Source organism: Urocampus carinirostris, chromosome 11, assembly GCF_059441175.1.
Source record: "Urocampus carinirostris isolate Australia breed hairy pipefish chromosome 11, RoL_Ucar_1.0, whole genome shotgun sequence".
Taxonomy (NCBI): Eukaryota; Metazoa; Chordata; class Actinopteri; order Syngnathiformes; family Syngnathidae; genus Urocampus; species Urocampus carinirostris.
Genome location: NC_142359.1, coordinates 14,160,257 through 14,172,658, shown reverse-complemented (window position 1 = coordinate 14,172,658; position 12,402 = coordinate 14,160,257). Strand labels below are relative to the sequence as shown.

General features: G+C 41.3%; 1 protein-coding gene across 1 annotated transcript in view; it reads right to left on the bottom strand.

The window, feature by feature from the left end:
- sorcs2 (sortilin-related VPS10 domain containing receptor 2) overlaps positions 1-12,402 on the bottom strand; it is a 235,647-nt gene that overhangs the window by 16,744 nt on the left and 206,501 nt on the right. Inside the window, exons 15-19 of the mRNA XM_088348692.1 lie at positions 10,528-10,648; positions 8,092-8,225; positions 7,906-8,025; positions 4,898-5,069; positions 2,352-2,538 (exon numbers count right to left, since the gene is read on the bottom strand). Of these exons, the coding sequence (XP_088204818.1) occupies positions 2,352-2,538; positions 4,898-5,069; positions 7,906-8,025; positions 8,092-8,225; positions 10,528-10,648 (734 nt within the window). The remainder of the gene's footprint in view (positions 1-2,351; positions 2,539-4,897; positions 5,070-7,905; positions 8,026-8,091; positions 8,226-10,527; positions 10,649-12,402) is intronic.

Genomic DNA, 12,402 nt, shown 5'->3' with positions numbered 1-12,402 from the left:
TGCAACGCTATTGACGCACAAGAAGAAGTGGAGACTGTTTAACCCAGGGGTGTCAAACAGGCTAAGGGATCGAATGTGGCCCGCGAGACAATGCTGAGGGAAGCGCAAGAGAAAAACGAGCTGCAGGTTGAAATATGTCCATTTGATGTGGCCAAAGCCAGGTGCCTCTTAAAGTAGTTGTATTTATTTCTCTCTCACTCTCTCTCTCTATCTCTCTCTATCTATTGCTTTATTCTCTCTCTCTTGCATTTTTTCTCTCTCTTTTCACTTTATCTCACTGTCTCGCTTTTTGCTTTCTCTCTCTCTCTTTTCACTTTCTCTCTCTCTCGTGCTTGCTTTACTCTCTCTCTCTCTCTCTCTCACTTCTCTCTCTCTCTGTGTCTCCCTTTTTGCTCTCTCTCTTGCTTTCACTTTTCTCTCTCTCTCTTTTTCTCTCCCTTGCTTTTCTCTCTCTATCACTTCTCTCCCTCTCTTTTGCTTCTTGCTCTCTCTCTCTCTCTCTGTCTCTCTGTCTCTGTCTCTGTCTCTCTTGCTTTCCCCTCTCTTGCTCTCGCTTTCCCCTTCCCTCTCTTTCACTCCCTTTCCCCTTCTCTCTTTCTAATCTACTAGTCCGGCCCTCGAGAGAATGTTTGTCCGATCGTGTGACTTTAACACCCCTGGTTTAATCTCTTAGAATGAACAATACAAATCACTGTTTCTGGCACATAAGTAATAATAGTGAAAAAATGAGAAGAGCTGTTATGCCTTTTTGTATGTTATCTATACAACTGGTGGTCTAGAAATAAAAGGTTGGCACCCAGGTTTGACTCTGTTGCATACAATCTTTGATTTGATCATTGCTCAAAATATGGAAGTATACCGAAAGAGCTCGTGAGGTAATGCACGCCTTCAAAACAAGTAGTGGAAAAACACAATAATGTACTGTGTAAACAAAGACAAAAGAGTTACAAAATTGTATTTATAACCCGTTGCAGTACTGGTTACAGAGGAAAGTAATTGCGTTTCTTCATGCTGATGTTTTGAGTTGTTCCTTTCCCTCATGTAGGTTTTAGATCAGGGGATAGTGTAATAATAGGCTGCAGTCTTTTTAGCCCTTTGAGACTTCTCGTGATAGAGGGCTATACAAATAAAAATGACTTGACTAAAATTACGGTATGCAATACCAATTTTAACCACCGTATTCTGCGGTATATAAGGCGCACCGGGTCTAAGGCGCACCTTCCAATTTCAGGCTACCGTATTTTCCGCACTATAAGGCGCACCTAAAAGCCTTTATTTTTTTCAAAAGCTGACCATGCGCCTTATAATACAGTGCGCCTTATATATGGATCAATATTAAGTCGCAAAGTCTTGCAACTAAGGCAAGCAGCAGCCGCCGACTCGATTTTCCCCCGAAGGCGAAGTAGTCCGAGGTGGATTTATATACCGGCGTTTCATTCCCTAACCAATGTGTCAATAATCATTTGAATCAGTCAATATTGGCTAAAGTTATTCAGAGGTAAAGGGGGCGGATCCTCTTTATCATTTACAGGCTCGCATAGGATAAAGGGGCGAAACAAAGCCTGCAATTGGCCAAAAAAGATGAATGTGAATCACACGTTGCACTACGGCATAGAGAAAACATTTTTTTACTATTCTGTATTTGTAAATATTTGACTCTCCTGGATTTACGACACTCACGGTTGTAAGAAGACCATGGTTACGTATCATTAATGAACGTGAAGGCTGCAAGAGAACTTAGGTGAGATATGCGGCTTTATATTTTCCCGGTATCTTGTTTTAGAACGATCTTGATGTTTCTGTGATGAGTCTGTTTTTAAACTAAATTCAATTCAAAGTGTTTATTGTCATATGCACAGTAAAGAACCCCGTTTCCCTCCACAATAAAATTCTTACTTTGCTGTCCACACAGTTGCCAGCAAAAAATTAAAATGGAAACTAAGAAATGTTTGGCATTTCTTGAATCCCAAGACTTTAACCTTCCGAATGATATGTGGAACGATGCATTTGAGTGATAGGTGACATCGTACAGACACTGTTACCGTACATGTCTGGGACACGTATTTGCTTCTTTGCAAGCTTTTGGAATGTTAAGGGGGTAATAAGTTGGACTGAACTATCTGACTGTTTTGTCGACGTTCCCATTGTGGCGCCTTATAACCCGGTGCGCCTTATGTATGGAAAATATAGGACCAAAAACTTTTTTTGGGGGGTGCGCCCTATAACCCGGTGCGCCTTATAGTGCGGAAAATACGATAATTTAAGTTTTTAAGGTGCGCTTTATAGGCCGCAAAATACTTGAAAGCCACTAAGGGGCGCCAAAGGCTCAGATTGAAAGCGCTTTTCCTGACCTGTGACCTGAATGTACATGCTGGTCTGGTCTCCACCCGCGGCGTTCTCGGCCTGGACGGAAACTTTGTAAATGCCGGGCTGCTCATAACGGTGCTGAATAGGCTCGTCCGTCACAGTCAGGTTCCGGTAGATGGCCCGGAAGCCGTCTCCAAGGTCCACCTGGTATTTGGTGCTGCTGGTGTCCCCCTGGGTCAGCCGGGGCAACAATTTCAGTCGAATTTATTGACGGTAATCTGATTGGGGTTATTACACATTTTTCATGGCCAAATTCAAGCACTTTTAAAGCAAAGTTTTCCAATTTTTCCAGCACCCTGAATCTCAGTCTCTTCACCCGTCCTCTTGGGACACCATGACAACGACTTACAAACTGATGCCAGCTGCCGTTAGTCACAAGGGAAGAAGAAAAGCAAAGCAAAGCGAAGCCAGCAGAGAAGGCATGTATGTTTCATTTATAAACAGGCTCGATTTATTTTGTCTTCATTTAACGCATGGTGTACCACAGGGGTGAAATTGGTGGCCTTTCGCTAATGAGTAGCAAAAAGTAGCTCGACGCTTGAAAAAGGTTGGAGACCCCTGGGCTATCGAGTCGGACTCCTGAGAAACATGGCAACAATGTCAAGCATTTACAAACATTTCACCCAAAATTCAAACATTTTTCAAACCTTCACAAGACATTAAAATTCAAGCATTTTCGAGGATTCGAAAAACCCGTGCGAACCCTATCTACTCTTAATTCTAAATTTAAAAAAAGCGAGATTCTGTTCTAAAATTTTGAGTAGGCCTGTCAACCTCAGCCAATCGCTTCCCTCATTGAAAATTGTAATCCCATTTGTTCAGTGATTATAGAATTTTAAAAAACAATGCCACACCTATTTACTCACAACAAGGCAGGCTATGTAATATAAAAACAAAGATTATTCAGTAGGTTTATTTTGTTTACGAAATAAACTACACAAACAATTCTTTCAGTATTTTTCTTAGTTCTTTCTCCACTTGCAGCGAATTAAGTGTTGGTTTATCATACGTAACAGATTAGCGATTAGAAGCGAAAAAACATTTTTTAAAACAAAATATTCCTATAAAAATTGTTATACAGCAGTACACAAATTGAAATTATCCCAAACATGATAAAAATAAAAAATGTATACATTGACAGGTATGTATTATATAAAAAGTCCCTTTTTAATCCATTTTGCGGATTATTTATGTTTTAATTGTCAAATATGTCCCTGCCTTTTGTGTGTTTATGAACATTCATAAATGGGAACCACCAGCTCGGAGGCCTTGGGGTAGGGCGCCCGCCCCGAGACTAAGAGGTTGCCGGTTCAAGCCTCAGCCAGGTCATGCCATACAACATTGGTACCCTTTGTCCTCCTGCTTGGCGCTTGGTAGTGGGGGTTGGAACTGAAATTGGGGGGTTTGGTCACCTAATGACTCCCAACACATCAGTTAGGTTGAGCAAGGGGGCTGGGAATCCCCTCCTCTGTACCAATCTCCCAGAAAGAGTCAGAAAAGACACTAGCCACTTCCCACTAGGGGGATATAGCTCCGGTGTGTGTGTGATATATATATATATATATATATATATATATATATATATATATATATATATATATATATATATATATATATATATATATATATATATATATACATTTATTCATTTTGTTCTCAGTAGAACTGTTAAGATCTAGGCTTAAAACACACTTCTATTCTATAGCTTATGAATGACCTATACTTCCTGTTGATGATATCTGTGTATTTTTTTTTATTGCAAGATCCATTGTGGCCTGATCACCCTGGAAGGGGGATTACCTCATGTGCGGTCTCTTCTCAAGGTTTCTTCATTTTCCCCATGTTGAGGTTTTTGAGTTTTTCCTTGCTCTCATGTAAGTTTAAGATCAGGCGATGGTGTCATAATAGTCTGTAGCTTGCAATAGTCTGTGGTCTGTGCAGCCTTTTGAGACTTCTTGTGATTAAGGCCGTCACAAATAAACATGACTTGATTTGACCTGACTCATCCTGAGGATTTTGAGTTTTTCCTTGCCCTCACGTAGGTTTGAGATCAGGGGATGGTGTCATAATAGTCTGTAGTTTGCAATAGTCTGTGGTCTGCGCAACCCTTTGAGACTCATTGTGATTAAGGGCGTCACAAATAAACATGACTTGACTTGACTCATCCTGAGGTTTTTGAGTTTTTCCTAACCCTCATGTAGGTTTTAGATGAGGGGATGGTGTCATAATAGTCTGTAGTTTGCAATAGTCTGTGGTCTGTGCACCCCTTGTGATAAGGGGGGGGCAAATAAACATGACTTGATCATAAAGAAAAGAAACTTGCTGTCGGATCAGCCTATGGTAGGGCATCTCGAGAAGGTAGGATGTTATGGCAGCTCATCTTCATCTTTCACTTTTACTGACCTCACAACTTTTAACCCGGATATAAAAACGAACAAGGAATGAAAAGCAATAAGACATTTCTTCTTAAAAGCGTCATTGAGAAAATCATCTCCTACTGTGATATTCTCAGTTCCTTGTTCCAGCTCACCTCCTCCTGGTGTACGATGAATGTGACGTCATCGCCGGGGGCCACAGCCAGCATCTGCCCTTTAATGTTGACTTTTAATCCTCTAGGTGGCAGCAGAGGGCAATTAGTTGATTTTCCACTCTGCACTTTATCCAGGCCTCCCTCGCACGCGTTTGACACCACCTTGCGGTACCTGCGAGGAAATATCAACATGTCATTATTTAAAGCACTTGACATAAACAGGGCTAAACATGTTTTGGTGCTTTTTTAACATGAATTAATAAAAAAATAAAGGTCTCAAATTGGGTTGAGTGTATCCTATCCATGGTGGACCAAATGTAGTCCAAAAATCGTCGTTTTTATATCCGACAATGCTGACAATAATTTGGTTAAATTAAGACAATAAGTCTTAATTTAACCAAATTAAGTCGTCTTTTGGATCCTCGGTATTTTCTCAAAAAATTCTGCCAAGTTATGATTAAAAAAAAACTATGGAAATCACAGTCCCCACACACGTCAGTCAATTGCATGAAATTATTCCATTATTGTCAGTTCAATATTCCTCGAAATTTCAGTTCATTAAAATGGCCACTAGAGGACGCCCGTTCAGGAAAAGTCACGAGTAGAGTACAGCACTACCATTTTTTAAAAAAGGTTAGTATTGAAACTAAAAACAATATTCATATTTTTGATTTATATGTATGTTTTTGTGTTGAATAAATATGGTTAAAGACAGAATGTATTTAAATAAAATGAACAGCCAAAGAAAAACAACTTCAATTACCATATTTACTCGAATATATGCCCACACTGCGTATAAGTGACCCCCTGAAACTGCTTTAAAATAGCCACATACAAAACGAAATTCAAAATATTCATAAAGCGTGTCCCTAAACATTGATAATTATTTCATTATTCAGTTAACAAAGTTTTATATACCGGGGAAAACGCTGAAAATATAACACTTTTAAACCGTTTCCTGTACTTTCCAGCAGATATTCATACACCATTTTCGTTTTTTGCATTTTTCCTTCTTCGTTGTTTTCATTATTTCCCTTTCTTCCTTCATCTGATTGGCTCCCTGTCCCTATTTAAACCCAGTCCTGTCACTCTCCTGGATTCAGTCCGTCTGCGAACCTCTGTTGATACAAGGCAAGCCTTTTTTGACCCTGACTCTCGCCTGTCCTGTGTTTCCTCCCGTTTGTCTCCAGCTACGACCCGTTTTTGATCCCGACCACGTCTGCTCTGCCGTCTCGGCTTATGACCCGTTTCTGACCCCGACCACGTTTTTTTCTCTCCTGTCCCGGCTATCGACCTGTTTTTCCGTTCCTGACACCGCCATCGGCCGCTAAGGAAGATCCACTTCCGTATTCGGATCACAATCCGATCGCGAGAGCAACTTGCTTCCTGCGAGCATCGGATCGCGGGCACTGCCCTTCCTCCTTCTTTCAATAAAATTGTGAGAAAACGTTACGCAATTGGGTCTACCCTGTGTGCTGATTGTGACAAAAAAAGAAACAAAACAAACAAATTCACAACAAAATGAGATGTGGTCCCTTTCAAACGCGCCGATTGACTGAACGGGTAGAAATCAAGCAGGGCTTTACTCTACACACTGTTGAGGAGGGTAACTGACCCTCCATTTTTTCTTCTTCTTATTTTTGTTCTTTTAATTGAATTTAAATGACAACAACGATGGAGTTATACTACAAACATACTACTACAGAAATAATTCAAAAATATCACTAAGAAATTACTACAAAAATCCTACAAAATACTACTAGAGTAATACGAGAAAATACTACAGAAGCACTACAAAATCCTACAAAATTAAATACCAAGGTGGTTAAAACAGGGACCTAGTTTCTTATTTTGCTTTAATTCTGAGTGTTTCAAAACCAACTAACTTGATTCAACTAAACTATGACTGTATTTATTTATCGATGCAAATGAGAATGTGGAAAGGCCTCCAAGCCAGGGCTCCTGGCCCAATATTTGAACCCAATACCCACCCTGGTGTACATCAAGGTCACTATTGGCCAATGATTTTGCCATTCTTTGATACCCACACCCTTTTTGTGACCAAAGGGATTTAATAAAATATTTCTGGGGAGGACCTTCAGAACAATATGGATTTTTTGCATGTCGATGGTTTTTGTACAGTCCTCACCTCTCCTCCTAGCAAGTTCAAAATTAAATAATGTCGTCTCTCCTTATTTTGAGTGTCTACTAAACCATCAACATATTAAATATTCATTTGGAATTTTTTGCATCACGACGGTTTTTGCACAGTCCTCACTTGTTCTCCTTGCGAGTTCAAAATGAATTGATGTCTTTTCTCCTTATTTTGAGTGTCTACTAAACTATAAACTCATTAAATATACATTTGAAAATCTTGCATCATGAGGTTTTTTGTACAGTCCTCACCTGTTCTCCTTGCAAGTTCCAAATGAAATGATGTCTTCTCTTCTTATTTTGAGTGTTTACTAAACTATAAACTCAACAAATATACATTTGAATGTTTTGCATCATGAAGGGTTTTGTACAGTCCTCACCTGTCCTCCTAGCAAGTTAAATTAATTGATGTCTTCTCTCCTTATTTTGAGTGTCTACTAAATTATAAACTTATCAAATATATATTTCAAATTTTTGATGCATGAGGGTTTTTTGTACAGTCTTCACCTGTCCTTCTAGCAAGTTCAAAATGAATTAATGTATTCTCTCCTTATTTTGAGTGTTTACTAAACTATAAAGTCATCAAATATACAATTGGAAATTTGCATCACGACGTTTTTTGTACAGTCCTCACTTGTTCTCCTTGCAAGTTCCAAATGAATTGATGTCTTATCTCCTTATTTGAAGTGTCTACTAAACTTTAAGTTTCGAATTTCTGCTGCACGAGGGGTTTTTGTACAGTCCTCACCTGTCCTTCTAGCAAGTTCAAAATGAATTAATGTCTTCTCTCCTTATTTTGAGTGTCAACTAATCTATGGACTCATCAAATATACATTTGAATGTCTTGTACAGACCCCGTGCCGGACTGGAAAGTTCTCCCCGGGTGGCAATCGTCAGGCGGCGAGTCAGGTCTGTGCCAGAAATCGGCAACACACGGTCCACTTTCCGCGAGGGATCGCCCGAAACCGAAGTCGCTATGGGCACAAAAACACGTGAGCAAAAGGAAACACGCCATCTTTACGTTCTCTGGTCAGGCTTACCAATCGAAATCCTTTTCCGTGCACTGGCATGCTTTGGTCTCCAGGGCCGAGGTGTAGCTCTTGCCTTTGACACAGAACGAATCTTCTTTCCTCCGGCGGAACGTCTTCTCCTGGCCCATGATGCACTTCTCGCCCTGATGAAAAAACATGGCCATTAGGTGAGCTGGGGCTAGTGTGATAACACCAGTTGCGTGCCGTCAGGGCCTGCAAGGCCTTCTCTGCTGACCTCAAAATGTCTGAATTCTATTTCGTCAATGACTACTTATGAAATAATTCCAAACTGTCTGCCGGCTTCCTGTCATTGCTTTTCCCCTGGTTACACTGCTTCCAGATGTGTGCTTTCATATTTGAGCTTCCAACCAATCACATTTCAGCCATTACTCATAGCCACAGTCAGAAATATACCTGGAGGCCTTCACAATCAGTTCTGCAGGCCCTGTAGCATAAAATAAGTGTCAGTAAAGGTGTTGCTTTAGCCAGTCAGATTCGGAGTTGGCGGAGCCAGGACCTTCTAGCTGGCCTAGGGCAGTGGTTCTCAACTGGCCTGACTTCCGAATCCACCATTCGACTATGATGACAAGCTGCGACCCAAATCAAGAAAAAAAGCTACTTCTCCAAGTTATGAAAGGATTGAGCACTTTAAAGCAAAGATAGAAGAATATCTTCACCTCACCCCCTGAGCCAAAAACAACACAAAAAAATAAAACCAAAACGATTTTAAACGAGTATCCTATTACTGTTTTGAACTTTTCCACAACTTGATATTAGATCTGTCCAGTGTGTTCTTTGGTCTTCATAATGCCGTCGGTCTCCTTTCACAGAACTCTGAGCCCATCACAGAGCAGCTGCATTTAAACTGAGATTTAATGACACACAAATGCACTCTGCCATGGAGTCAGTTAGCTGAGAGAACAGGGGGCCAATATTTTTGCAACACCTACTTTTCAGTTTCTCTTTTGCAAATATAATATAAAATGTTGAAATAATTGGCGGCACAGCAGCTCAGTGGTTAGCGCGTCTGCGGCACAGTTCTGGGATCCTGGGTTCAAATCCAGCTACAAGGCTCCCTGTGCAGTTTGCATGGTCTTCCCGTGCTTGCGTGGCTTTCCTCCGGACACTTCGATCTCCTCTCAATTTGTCCCTAGGTGTGAATGAGCAAGTCAGTTGTCTGTCTGTGTGCCATGCGACTGGTTAGCAACCAGTTCAGGTGCCACAAGCCAGGAACAGAGACAGGACCCAATAGCGTTCGTTTTACTCAGTTTTTATTGAGAAAGATAGCAGGGCTTGCAGCCACGATCCGATGATCCTCGATCACGGATAGCTGATGGCAGGAACGCGGAAGCGGCCCTTCTGTGTCGAGCGAGGGTAGTCGTAGACAGCGAAAAAACAGGTCGATGGCCGGGACGGTGGAGCAAAAGCAGAAACGGGTCCAGAAAAGAGGTCGGCAACAGGTATCAGGCAGGAAACAGGGCAAAACAGGTCGATGGCCGGGACGGAGGAGCAAAAGCAGAAACGGGTCCAGAAACAGGTCGGCAACAGGTATCAGGCAGGAAAAAACAGGGCAGGATAATGTCGGATAGTACAAAGCTTGCCTAGCTGAGAGCATAGGTTCGCAGACGGTCTGACGCTGGTAACTGGGAGCCGGGGGGTTTAAAAAGTGGCAGGGAGCCAATCAGCGACCAGGGCTGTTGGCGCCAACAGGGCAGCCGCAGGTGCCCCGAATCAGTACTCATGACAACAGAGTGTCCTCCTGCCCACTGTCTGAAGATAGCTAGGATGGCTCCAGCACCCCTGTGACCCTACTGAGGATAAGCGATACAGATAATGGATAGAAGTTGAAATAATTTGGTTCCACTTTACGATTGTGTCTCACATGTTGTCAATTGATGGAAAATATTTTCAGTTTTTCAGTTTTGAGTTTGGGGCAGCACGGCGGCGCAGTGGTTAGCGCGTGTGCGGCTCAGTTCTAAGGTCTTGGGAACCTCCTGTGTGGGTTCAAATCCAGCTACCGGACTTACTGTGCGGAGTTTGTATGTTCTCCCCGTGGGTTTCCTCCGGGCACTCCGGTTTCCTCCCACATTCCAAAGACATGCATTTCAGGTGGATTGGCCGGTCCAAATTGTCCCTAGGTGTGAATGAGCGAGCGAGTTGTCTGTCCCCGTGTGCCCTGGGATTGGCTGGCAACCAGTTCAGGGTGTCCCCTGCCCACTGCCCGATGATTGCTGGGATGGGCTCCAGCACCCCCGCGACCCTACTGAGGATAAGCGGTGCAGCTAATGAGATGAGATGAGTTTTGAGTTTGAAGCCGGAAATTTGCAAACATGACAGAGTTACTTTGCATTTATCGAGAATCGGATCGATTCGTACGTAGCACTACCGAAGACCTAGGTGGGAAACGCACGGCTCGCCACCGGATAACACCCGAGCGGACCTTACCTGCAGGTCGGTGAGCTCCCAGGACTCGTAGTCCTCTTCCTCACATCGGCGAGGGAAGGACTGTCGGAAGTCCACTTTGACCAGTTCCCAGTCAGACCTGTAGCTGATGTGGCCGAACACCCTGCGCACAAACAAGTGCAGGGATTGTTGCCGCGTGCCCGACATTTGCCAAAGCATAACATACATCCCGGCCCCGTAGAGAGAATCGATTTCGGGCAACCTCTGCGACTTTCATCGTGTGTTGCTTGAAAATCCCCAGAGGACTCCATCGATCTGACCTCATCTGCTTTTAGTGAGAGAGGAGATGAGACGGCTCACTCTCAGGTTCACTTCACGAGGGTAGAGATAGCAAAGAGAAATCTGAGGACATTTTTTCGCCCAGATTTGCAGCAAAAGGGGAATTTTTGGAAAATAAATCAAATCTGATATTATGATAATATGATGACTATTTTTGCACCAAACGCATATTGCACAAACTCTTACGATACCAAACTGTAAGTATCATCCTACATACCGACATTTCTTGTGTAAATTTTGTGTAAATTATAACTATAACCTTATCCTTCTTGTTTTATAACCTTATCTTCTCTGTTCCTTATCTTCTTGGTTTCTTTACCTCACTGTGAATGTGTGAAACTGGAGTGTCATGCCCAATTTTGTTGTCACAATATGTTAACCCATTTTGTAACAATGACAATAAAGGTATATTCTATTCTATTCTATTCAAATCTCTTTTATCCTTCTTGTTTTATAACCTTATCTTCTCTGTTCCTTATCTTCTTGGTTTCTTTACCTCACTGTGAAAGTGTGAAACTGGAGTGTCATGCCCAATTTTGTTGTCACATATGTTAACCCATTTTGTAACAATGACAATAAAGGTATATTCTATTCTATTCTAATCTATTCAAATCTCTTTTATCCTTCTTGTTTTATAACCTTATCTTCTCTGTTCCTTATCTTCTTGGTTTCTTTACCTCACTGTGAATGTGTGAAACTGGAGTGTCATGCCCAATTTTGTTGTCACAATATGTTAACCCATTTTGTAACAATGACAATAAAGGTATATTCTATTCTATTCTATAAAAGAGATTTGAACATATTGTGACAACGAAATTGGACGTGGCACTCCAGTTTTGCATTTAACAGCGAGGATAAAAGAAAACAAAGAAGATAACGGAACAAAGAAGATAAAGGTTATAATTTACTCAATATTTACACAAGAAACGTGGGCATGAAGGATTTTACATACAGTTTTGGGATGGTATTAGTGCAATATGCGGTAGTGCAAAAATAGGCAACATAAAAAAATAGGCAACAACATTATGTGTGAGATGCCAAGGTTCTAGAGGCAGAGGTGGGGAGTAACAGAGTACATTTACTCTGTTATATTTACTTGAGTAAGTTTAGGGAAATTTTGAATTTCTAGGAGTATTTTGAAATCCACATACTTTTACTTTTACTTGAGTAAATTTGTGAAGACAAAACAGTTCTTTTAACTCATGACAAAAAGTTAGCTGACACCAGGGCAGACAACTCTGAAAAGTTGCTTGACTAGCCATAAAGTTGCCTGCCCCATTTTTCACAACTTGAAACGCGACTCATCGCAAGAAAAAAAACACTGTTGCAAAGTATTAATGATTGATAATCAGAATATATAACAGAACAACACTTTAATATTAAGTTTATTATAAATCTACTTATAACATTCATTGCATGTATATGATATCGCTGTTTTCCATCTGCCATCAGTATGTACCTGTATTCACTCATCTTCATTCATGCAATGTTTGCGTTGCGTCGTCTGCTGCAAGCCACGTGAACTCCTCTTTCCACGATGCTTTTAATGTACGTTTACATTTTGAAGCGTCATCAATT